The sequence below is a fragment of the Geotrypetes seraphini genome, chromosome 1 (genome assembly GCF_902459505.1).
Source record: "Geotrypetes seraphini chromosome 1, aGeoSer1.1, whole genome shotgun sequence".
NCBI lineage: Eukaryota > Metazoa > Chordata > Amphibia > Gymnophiona > Dermophiidae > Geotrypetes > Geotrypetes seraphini.
Genome location: NC_047084.1, coordinates 104,469,561 through 104,481,597, shown reverse-complemented (window position 1 = coordinate 104,481,597; position 12,037 = coordinate 104,469,561). Strand labels below are relative to the sequence as shown.

Genomic DNA, 12,037 nt, shown 5'->3' with positions numbered 1-12,037 from the left:
CTACATTATAGGTGCCTAACTAGTTTAGAGAATCGTGCCTACTTTGGAGTTATCTTATGTAGAATTGTGCCCAATTTTTATTTTTTTCAATTATGAGCTTATTGAAGCCAATATACTAAGTAAGTTAGGTGCCTAACTTAGACGCCTATTTATTTAGGCACCTATCTTTAGGCGCCTTTTATAGAATTTTCTTTTTAGGGACAAGGAATGGGAACTTGTCCAGTATACTGCCTTTTGTGGCTTTGTCATTTCAAAGCTGACGTTCACTGGAGGATTAAGTGACTTGCCCAGGGTTACAAGGAGCGACACTGGGATTTGATCTCACAACCTCTGGGCGCAAAGGTAGCAACTCTACCAGTAAACCACACCTTCCCACTTTTAGTGTTTAAGCAGTGTCTTATTTTATATCTTTTGTTTTTTCAAAACATATTTTGTGCTTTGAGACAGACCTGAGGGAAGCTACTACTTACTCTGGGATTGGTAGCTTCTACTAATTGGAATTCTGTCAGATACTTGAGAACTGGATTGGCCACTGTTGAAAACAGGATACTGGGCTAGATGAACCATCAGTCGGACCCACTATAGCTGCTATTATGTTCTTTAATCTGGGCTTCCATCTGCTGCGTCCAATCTACAAGAAGTTGCATCAGGGAGGATAGACCAGAGGCAGCCTGTCTTCATAACTGCCGCTGCCTGCGACCCAGGTAAATTTGGAGGACTTCTAAGGGCCTGGGGAGGGAGAGATGCCAGACTTATGGGGGAGGGGGTCACCCACTGTGGAAGTGTTATAATGACGGAGGAAGATGAATTCTCCTGATGCAGCTTTTCCAGTGAAACAGAGCCCCTACTACAATACTAAAAGCCCAGTCACATCCTTTTCTACTGTATCTGCCATTCCCTAATCCCCTCATCAGGCCTATCTAACTGGGGAAGGGATTGTTGGGGCCCTGACAAAGCTTTCTGAGAGAAGAACAGGCTCCTCCCCAGTACTCATCCTTGTAGCTGGAGGTATATCCACTTTCCACGCTGGATCTGCTCTAGAGAATGACACAGGGAAAATATCTGTCACCGCCCCGTCCCCGGCCCACCATCCTCTGCACCGCCCCATCACTGTCGTTCCCTTCACTGCCCCGTCACCGTCACCGCCATCCCTTTCACCGCCCTGTCACCGTCCCCGCAGCATCCATATACGCCTTAGTACTGTAATATTTAGCTTATTCCTTTCTTATAAATCAAAGTTCCTGCTGCTGAACTAGAGAAAGAGATGTTCAGCAGGCAGGGCTTTGTTTATAAATTTTTATCAACACAATTAATATACTACTTTATCCTAAAGCAAAAAATAAATATAAATAGAATTTTTTTTCTACCTTTGTTGTCTGGTTTCTGCTTTCCACATCTTCTCATTCAATTCCTTCCATCCACTGTGTGTCTTCTCTCTGCGTCTTCCATTTGCTGTTACTGTGCCTCTCCCTTCACCCCCCCCACCCCCCATTGGTCTAGCACCCATCTTCTTCCCTCCATTCCCCCATAGTCTGGCATCTGTCTTCTTCCCTTCCAGCATCTTCTCCCCACTCTGTCTTCCACATTTCCCTTCAGGGTCTGTTCCTCTCTACCCTCTTTCAATGTCTGTTCTATTCCTTTCCACCACCACCCTTCCCTTCCTCCTTTACCATCTGTTCCTTTCTACCACCCTTCAGCTCTTCTTGCGTGGCCTATCTATCTACCTCCCTCTCTCGCTTCTGTGTTCCTATTTTCCCCATTTCTAATATCTCCCCTATGTATCTGTCATTGCCCCCCCCCCCGTGTCCATATACCATCCCCATGGCATGTCCCCTTTATGTCTCTGTCCCTATGCCCCATGCACATAATTTCCCCTCTCTGTTACCTTCCTGTGTCCAGATTTCCCCTATCTTCCTCTTCCATACCAGTGTGTCTCTTCTTTTCAACCCCATCTAGCTTCTTTCCCTCTTTCTTCCCCCCCCCCCTGCTTCCAGCATCTGGCTCACCTGCCTGTCCTCCCCTTTCTTTCCTGCTGTGGGTTTTTCTTTCCCTCTTCATCCCCTTGGCCCAGAATCCTTTTCACTTTCACTCCCTCCTTCCAGTGTGCGGTCCAGCAGCCCCTACCCGATCGCAGCACGCTAATGGTCTTTTGCAGTCATCCTCAGCTCTTAGTACCAGCCAATCAACTCACTCTTTAGCAGATTTTCCTATAAGTGATGCTTTTTCAGCTGCAAGCGGGACCAAGGAAGAAACTACCCAGCATATTCTTAACCCCAGTGCAACACTGAATTCAAATCATTTCCAAATGCTGCATTCAGCACATCCTCAGGGCAGTTTTAGCAGTTCCAAATTGTCCTCTGTGGACATGAACTTTCCTGTATCAGCTGGCTCTCTTCAGATGAGTCATTTCAGTGATTATATAGAAAGCAATGGATTTTCTTCGTTAGATGACAATTTACTTCACCAAGATGTATCTCAGACTGCACCATTTTCGGGACTTTATCCAGTTTGCAGGCTTTTTTTTTCGGCGACCCGCACGCTTTCAAAGAGCCGCGCTCGCGCGGCTGCTCAGTATTCAATCTTCTCCTCTGCTGCAACTTCATGTTTCCGGTTGCGTCACAGCAGAAGATTGAACACTTACTGAGCAGCCACGCGTGCGCGGCTCTTTGAAAGCATGCGGGTCGCCAAAAAAGAAAGCCTGCAATGCAAACTAAGGTGAGGTGGAGGGAGGGAGCTGGCTAAACTCTACGATCGATCGATTGGGTGGGCGGGTGGGGGCTGCGGGGACCGCGCGATCTTTGATGCCTCACTGTGGAGACAAGACCATTCACCGCTCCACGGGGCAATGAACGGCCTTGTCCCCGTCCCCACAGCGACTGCTATTTTTATTTCACCGTTTCGGCAGGCTACCCGCAGCTAAACGCGGTAGCCGCGGGTAAACCGCCACCGTGTCATTCTCTAATCTGCTCCCTGAGGGTTGGATGGCCCCATGCACTCTCATGAACTTGCAGTCTAGCGATAGTATTTTGAGACTACCACTAGAGGTCATCAGCACCACTTTAAAACCCAGCAACAGTGATTGACAGAGTTAGATCTGGGATGGGGGAAGGCTCTTAGGTTTGTAGAAGGAGCCTGAAGAGGGAGGGGAAGCACTGTTAATTTTGAAAAATAAAAAAAAACCAACAACCTCTAGTCCCTTTAAGAAGGCTCTCAGGGAGCATCAGGATATATGTTAGTGGCCTCATGCTTCTGGGGAGCTGAATATGACAGTTTGGAAGGTTGAGCACAAGTTTTGTTATTCATTTATCATAGAAGTAATTAACTGCACCTTAACAGTTTAGTGAAAGGGACTTGTGTGTTGAAGATGCAGAAAATGTCTAGATTTATGTTTGGGTTACCTTTAATTGCTGCTTCTGTTCTTGTTCTCCGCAATTGTTATCAGATGGAATGTTCTCTGAGGTAGTACATGTAGAAATCTTCAGTTAGATACGTCACATTCTCCATTTCTCTACAGTTGTTCTCAGGACCCCTGATGAAGGTTTACTGAAACATGGACCATGTCTGGTCTGTCCCTTTTGTACAGATATTCATCAGCTGGTTTTGGACTGACTTGACTCATGTACCTATGTGAACTTCAGTGTTTAAATATTATATATATATATATATATATTTAATAAAGTTTGTATTCATTTATCTGCTTCTTCTGTGACATCCAGAAGCTACAGTTCCACTTTGGTTTGTTTTGGAGTTTCTCATTTTGAGCATGGAACACAGATCCTTTCTTTTTGGGGCATTTGTTACCTTTAGTACTTCATTTCTTTATATAGTTTCTCATGATCCTGGTACCCCATGGTGAATGTGATGTGTACTGCCTTTGATCCATTTTGTCTTTGTAATGGATCAAATAGATTCCAAATCAACTTTCCCCTTGCTCACCCCCATATGGTGCTCTTATCCTGCCATCATTTAACTATATTCCACACTCTTGCATTTCCTGTTCCAAACATCATACGATTTTTGCTTGTGTCTTACAAACTACCATTCCAATAATTTTTGCACTGTTTTTCCATTCTGTGCTGTGCTTAAGTAATTTGACACATAATTGTACTAGCTAAGAACAATTAGCCAAAAAAGAACATTTTTATATTCATTAACGAATAATGATTCTTACACTACATTACATTAAAATACATTTCTAGACCACAATACCTTCCAGATCGATGTGATTTACATCATCAAGAGACTGTACATCACGGTGAAATACAAGAGAAATAACATCTTCCTTACTTTCGAAGAATTTTTACAAAAAGAGATGTCTTTAATAGTTTTCAGAAATGCATACAGTACTCCCCCGATATTTGTTGGGGTTCCGTTCCAGGAACCCCCGCAAATCTTGAAAAACCACAAATACGTTTTTTTCATAGGAGAGACTAGAGAGAGCAGCGGGAGAGGCAGGAGAGAGCAGCCGGAGCGCCGGCAAGTGAAGGAAACCACTTATTGTATGCTCTGACTGCCTCTTCCTGCATTAAAGACGGGCCTTACCAATTAGGAGCTGCATTTCAAAGCAGCACCCGATTGGTAAGGCCCGATTTTAGTGCAGGAATAATGGTATACCTGTTATTATCATATTGCATTATTTCTTGATGTGATGGTTACCTCTATACAGTATTCCACTAACAATACAAAGCATGGTGATCTCCAAATTTGTCTCTCCAAATTTGATTTCCTGGATTTATATTATTGTAATTCAATAAACCTTGCTTTCACAGAGAATTTGCACTACTTAGATTACAAGTGAAGGTTGGGGTTGTAGAGAAAGGGTTAGCACCAAAGACCAATATTTGCACCCTTTTATGAAACTGTTTAATTGTTTCTAATCAAAATACAGGTATGAATCATCTCTCCAGGAGCTGGTGGAAGGAAGAGCAGCCATCCCTATCACAAGACCTCTCTCCAACTGCAGAGACTTGAACAACAGAAACCATACGCCATCCACTGAGAGCTATCAGAAACCTACGAGGCAACCTGCAGCATCTGTTTCTGGAAGATCTGAACCAGAGGATGAGTTAGAAGAGAACCAGATACTAGGAGAGATTTTTTTTATTTGCTAGTGAACATTCCACATATTCGTTTTGGATTTAAGGACATGATTTTCGCCTTTCTACATTTTATTTAACTTATTGACTTGAAAACAAAAATAATTTCTAATTGCCCAGGCATATTATATTAACGTCCTATTTCATGTAGTATGTGGAAATCACGTCATAAACAAGATTCTTATTTTGGGGGGCCATCCTCATCCAAAGATGTCATATTTTGGTGGAATAGAGGAAGAGCCTCTTGTGTGCCAAGTAATTCCTTTGAAAGATTAATATGTTTGCAAAGCAGAATGGTTGCATAAATGACACTGTTACTGACCTAGCAGCAGAGCAGATTGTAGCAGAAACAATAAAACTGGCATTGTAACTGGTGCTTTCCAAAGGAAAATAGCTTTTTAGCACTCCATATATTTAACCATGTAGTGCAAGTATCATAATGCATCTCAACAAATCTGTTGGCTGCTCTTTCAACATTCTGTCTTTTAGCTTCAGTGCACATGGCTACCCAGTCGATTCCTTCTGGGTGTAAACCAAGTTAAAATTTCTGGACAATGAAGGCATTTGCAAATTAACCCAACCACAGAAATGTGGCCCTGTTTGTCCCTGTGTAGTGGGATCTTCTGATAGACTCTACTACAGTGGATAACTTGACAGTGGCAGACAGGGTGCGTCTTAAGAAAAATAAAAATGGATTCCCACATTGAAATGAATATTGCATCAAGTTCAGTTCTTGTCTAGGGACCACTTTCAAGTATTCTGTTGAGTAACAGACCAGTGACAGAAAGGGCTATATTCCGATTGTTCTCACTTTATTCTTTTTTTCTCTCTTCGCTTACATATTTTTTATGTCGTGGTAACCTGCTATAATTACAATGCAGAGACCTTGCTGGAAAGGCAGTTTTGATGTGAAACCTTGTACAGGGTTAGCTTGTGAGTGTTAAACCTTAGAAAGCAATAGCATTTTTATTCAGATGAGATTGCATGTTGTCGCCCGCACTCTCAGGGCAATGTGTCCAGGACTGCGGGGACAAGATTTGTAGCCTTGTGAGCCGCGGGAGGCTCCACAAGGAATGAAAATGGTTTAGAGCAAGGATTTTGCCAAAAAGCCAGGTAAGTTTTCTTGAAAATCAGGACTGGATTTTATTTTTCTGCATAGCATTAAACAAAAATAAAAACCAACTTTTTTCGTCAGGATTTCAAACAAATAATGCAGTCTTCAAAACCAAACTCAATTTCAATATCATATGCTTTAAAGTTCAAAATTCATACAGCAAAAAGGAAGAAGGGCTCGATATTTATGAGCCTCAGCTTTATAGTTCTTTCCAAAAAGAAAAACTAACCAAAACAAACAGTCTCTTTACTTTGATAGAAACTTATACCAAGATCAGTGACACAGCACTGCACTTCTTCAGCAAATGGAAATGCTGGCTAGGTGGTGTGCTCCACGTGTTGTAATTTCACTACACAATTGAGCCCTCTATCCCACCTCAAAACGTGGGGCTAAATCCCCACCACACTGGCTGGAAAAAGGTTTATTTTCTCCAGAACAGGAACAAGCTCAGCAAACAAATGAATTTAGATTCTTTCAGTCCTTAGACCCTGTGCTTCCCTGCACCAACTTAATAGGTTGAATTAAAGCACAGCTTCACAAAAAGAAAAAAAACAAAACAGTTCAGCCAACTCATTAGTTTTGGAAATCTCCCTTAGGCGGTTTCCTTACTTGCCTTGGAGCAACATATTTCCATGGGTTGATTTACCTCTGCACACGGTTCCAGCCCCAACTCCATGGCTTGTGGAATTTCAGAGAGATCAGGAGTCAAGTCCGTATCAGCTTCAGCAATCTCCATACATTCTGGGCTTTGTAGGTCCTGCAGAGCTCTTAGTCCTGAGCTAGGCTGCCAGTATTGTTCCTGTGACCGTTCTCCTTCTCTCCAGTTCTCCCTCTGCCTTTCCAACTGCCCAGCCCTGAGGTTAAGGAACTTACAGCCCCGCCCAACCTTCCCAGGTGTAAAGCATTTCCGGTCACAAGCCTTGGGAAGGTGAGGGGGAGGGGAAGTCTGTAGCTCAACCCCCTAAGCTCCCTCTGCTGGTTTTAGTGGGAATATCAGGCAAGAAGGAAAATTCTTCTTTATCTTGAGCAGAATGTGAATTAACTGCTCTAGGCATGGGCCTTATACTAGGGCCAATCCTAGCAGGCCTACCTCGCATACCACAATGTACACATTTAACAATCTTCCAAATATTCTACTTCAGAGGTGTGGAATTGGACTGTATCTGACTCTGCGCCAGTGATGGGCATCTTAAGAGTATCTAGACTAGGGGGTCTCAAAGTCCCTCCTTGAGGGCCACAATCCAGTCGGGTTTTCTGGATTTCCCCAATGAATATGCACGAGCTCTATGCGCATGCACTGCTTTCAATGCATATTCATTGGGGAAATCCAGAAAACCCGACTGGATTGCGGCCCTCAAGGAGGGGCTTTGAGATCCCTGATCTAGACCAAAGAATTTATTATAAAATGGCACTGAATTAAGCATATAGAATCAATTGGAACAAATACTACTATTTTGTGTTGTGGAAAATGAAGAATTTAGGATGTGACGTCTGTGCTAGAAAAGTTACTGAAATTGCCTGGTTTTTTTTGGTTCCTCTGTGCTGTTATTCCAAGGTCTGTCTTAAGATATATTTGCGCACACTTAGGGCTCCTTTTACTAAGGTGTGCTAGCGTTCTTAGCGCACGCAGGATTTTAGCGCACGCTAAACCCACGCTACACTTCTAGAACTAACACCGGCTCAATGCTGGCGTTAAGGTCTAGCGCGCGGGGCAATTTAGCGCGTGCTATTCCGCGCATTAAGGCCAGAACGCACCTTAGTAAAAGGAGCCCTTAGCTTTCATTACGGCCCCACTCCCTTCTTGAAACCACTCTTAAATTTTGTATACCATTATGATGTGTGTGACGAGATCCAGCACAACATCCTGATTCACTTAGTTTCATAACGAAAAGAGCAGCCAGTAGGATGAACTTCTAACAATTTAAACTTGAATATCTTCTCAGAAATAAATTGAAAACAAATGAAAGCTAAAGTTGAAAGTTAACATGTATGTGATGGATTATTCTCAGTGACAGAGCTGACTGGGAAGCAGGTAGAAGATGTATATAATTAATATTGCTCCTTTTAGCTTCTCTCTTTTATTTTTCATTTGCTTTGTAGTTAATTGTGGATCACTAATTCAGGCACTAACCGTCCTCTGAATGTAACCTATAAGGATGAGAAATTGCCTTCAGGAAAAAAACCACCTTTTCAGATTTTCTTTCTGTGTGATCAACCAATATTAAACATCTGGCTAATGTTGAGGCATACCTGTAGCTGCATTAATGTTTAAAAAAAGAAAGAAGTATTAATGTCTACCACTGCTGCTTTAGCACATGACTCACTTTGAAAGTGGTCAGTTAAAGACCAGGGATCTCAAAGTCCCTCCTTGAGGGCCGCAATCCAGTCGGGTTTTCAGGATTTCCCCACTGAATATGCATTGAAAGCAGTGCATGCAAATAGATCTCATGCATATTCATTAGGGAAATCCTGAAAACCCAACTAGATTGCGGCCCTCAAGGAGGAACTTTGAGATCCCTGGTTAAGACTCTGCTGTTTCCAAATTTGAAGGTTTTTTTTTGTTTTGGGGTTTTTTTTTAAGTTCAATAAAGTTTATTGATTTTATATAACAAAAACAGAACAAAAAAGTTTCAAGAGCATAATACACAAGCCAAATAACTGATGTCTGTGAAAAACAGATAAAGAAGACCATCCAGGTCATATAACATATAAACATCTTAGTGCGCAGGTAATAATACATGAATAAAAATGGAAGGATTAAGTAGATTCATTATCATACAGGTAATCATGTCAACCAAAATCTGTAAAAGCATATTGATGGTGTGTTATAGAGTTAAGTATAGCAATACTTAACTCTATAGCACACCACTCTATAAGTATTGCTATACTTCTAGGAAGTCTAGAAGTATAGCAATATCATAACCTTTAAAAAGTTATGCAAAAGAGTAAATCCTCTGTGTGTGTGTGTGTATATATATATATATCCGCTATAATAAAACCCTTACCGGACATGCGCAGTTCAAATGCCGTAATTTCTGCATCCATGATGTGTGCCTCTGTGTCAAACATGCACACTACAGCATGCGGCTCACTACAGCGTGCGATGCGGTGGTGGAGCCTGTGGCGGTTTGCGGCACGTGTGTGCTTTCCTCACACTTCTTCCAGCTGTTTCCCTGCATCAGACCCTGCCAAAGAAAGCTACAGCAAGTGCGGATCATGAGAGGAGCCAAACTTTGGAAAGGACAAGACGAAGATAAATGCTGCACAGGGAAGTGGAAGGTGAGGGAATGCTGCTGCACAGGGAAGGGTGGGAGGGAAATGCTGCTGCTGCACAGGGAAGTGGAGGGGAAGAGGGAAAGGGGGCTGCTTTGGGGGGAGGGGGTGCTGGAGGCAGGCCACGAAGGGAGCCACGGAGAGAGACAGAAAGAAAGAAAGGCAGGCATGGCGCAACAGAGACAGGCGGGCAGGGGGCTATGGAGAGAGACAGAAAGGCAGGCAGCACACGAGAACTAAAAACAGACACACAAAAACAGACAGGGGCCAGGGAGAGAGACAGACAGCGGCCAAGGACAGAGAGAGACAGAAAGAAAGACGACAGGGGGCCAGAGAGACAGACAGCAGCCAAAGAGAGAGAGACAAAGAAAAAAGACAGCAGCCAAGGTGAGAGAGAAAGACAGACAGAAAGCGGCCAAGGAGAGAGAGAGAGAAAGAAAGACAGACAGCGGCCAAGGAGAGAGAGAGAAAGAAAGAAAAAATGACAGCGGCCAAGGAGAGAGAAAGAAAGACAGACACAGAGGCCAAGGAGAGAGAAAGAAAGAATGAAACAAAGACAGCAGCCAAGGAGAGAGAGACAGAAAGAAAGCGCTACTGCTGGACAGGGAGCAGGCAAGGGGTGGTGGTAGACAGCCAAGGAGAGAGAAAGAGACAGAAAGGCAGACAGCGGCCAAGGAGAGAGAGAGAGCGGCAGACAGACACATCTATTCTAGCACCCGTTAATGTAACGGGCTTAAAGACTAGTGTGTGTACGAGCATAATTCGTTCCAAAAGCATGCTCATAAACCAAATTACTCGTATATCAAGGCGAGTTTCCCCATGGGAAGTAAGGGAAACTCGCTTGATACATTCCCACCCACCCCCCGAGAACCGGCATCGCTCCCCCCCGAACAGCATTCAGCCTTACCCCCCCCCCCCCCCCCCATCTGGCACCAGCATGCAGCCCACAGGACGTGCCGGTGCTGGTGCAAGAATTTCCTGCCTCTTACCTGTGCCTTGAGCATCTCAGAGAGAGCGAGAACCAGAAGGCCTTGAGCATGCGCAGATGCTCAAGGCCCAGGCAAGAGGCAGGAACTTCTTGCATCGGCACGTCCTATGGGCTGCGTGCCGGTGCCAGATGGGAGGTAAGGCTGAATGCTGTTCGGGCGGGGGGTATCAGTTCACATGGGGGGGCAGTTTGTGAGCGTGGGGGGAGCATTGACAGTTCTCGGGGTGCTCGCAAATTGAGTCAACGCTCAGTTTGCGAGACGAGATTTGCGAGAATGTTTTGCTCATCTTGCAAAACACTTGCAAACCGCGTTACTCGCAAACCGAGGTTTGACTGTATATACACACACACAAACGAGTGCCAATAGTACAAGAAAAAGTGAAGAGGCAGCAATCTTTCCACAAACTGTGCTAGTTGACTTGGGAATTTTTACTCATTCATTTAACTGATTCATATTTCATCATACAGAACTGAGGTGCAAATTAAGGTTGATTATCCCCTTCAAGATCTAAAATCAGACACTAGCAGCTTTTATGTGTATTTGATTTCTTTTTTTTCTTTGGGGGGAGGAATTTATACCGTTTAAAACTGGTGCAGGACTGCACTATTTATTACTGCACCAGTTCCATTATAAATAATGCTAATCGGTGACTGTTTCCACTAATGGGTCATTGTATATATCTCCCCCAGTGTACACTGCTTCTGTTTTAATTAGTTTCAAAACACTAGCACGTCATAATTAAAGGAGTTAGCGCTTTACCAAATTGGCTGTGCATTGCAAAATTGTCATGTTTACGTCCCTGCATTAGTCAGAATTTTGCTAGAACTCATTGTGTGTGCAGTGCTGGTTACCCAAATTATGATGTAGCCAGATGCAGTTGCATGCTTTTAATGGAGGAGTACACAGTGTTATAGTAAAGGGCATTACTGCCTCACTCAGTACTAGCAAACCAATTCCAAAATTATATATCCTAGTTCTAAATGAATCTTGGCAATGATGTCAGCAGCAAGCCAATGAAAATTGTGACTTTTTTTCTGTTTACACTTAAGTTCTTCCGTGATTGACTTGATGAATGAACAAGTTACATAGATGTTAATGTATGAGGGGGACCAATTCATATAGTCATGTCTACGCATGTCTTATTGTTCACTCTCATGTCATCTGCTGCTTGTTTTAATTACCACTTTAATGATGAATATTAGACATTCTAGCAACTCAGGCTGAATTTTGGAGTATCTTAACAAATACTGTTCATATTTCTGCACTGTCCACCTCATAAAGGCCCCCCTTTTATCAAGCTGCGTTAGGGTTTTTTTAATCACTGGCTGCTGTAGTAAATGCTCTGACACTTAAAGAATTCCTCTGAGTGTTGGAGCTTTACCACAGTGGCCTTCCATTTAAAAAACCCTAACGTAGCTTGATAAAAGGGGGCCAAAATGCAAGTGTAGTTCATTTTCTGAAATTTGTAGTTTTCACTTTTGTGTATGTCCATACAGTTTAGCTGTAAATAGAGAATGACACGGAGACAAATTTTCCCTGTCCACACAGGAACTCAAATTCCCTGT

General features: G+C 43.2%; 1 protein-coding gene across 4 annotated transcripts in view; it reads left to right on the top strand.

The window, feature by feature from the left end:
* Positions 1-5,805, top strand: part of KIAA1328 (KIAA1328 ortholog) — a 381,040-nt gene extending 375,235 nt beyond the window's left edge. For all 4 annotated transcript variants that reach the window (XM_033935328.1, XM_033935330.1, XM_033935329.1 and 1 more), the window contains one exon: positions 4,889-5,805. In XM_033935328.1, coding sequence (XP_033791219.1) covers positions 4,889-5,111 — 223 coding nt within the window. In that variant the 3' untranslated portion in view covers positions 5,112-5,805. The remainder of the gene's footprint in view (positions 1-4,888) is intronic.
* Positions 5,806-12,037: the final 6,232 nt, after the last annotated feature.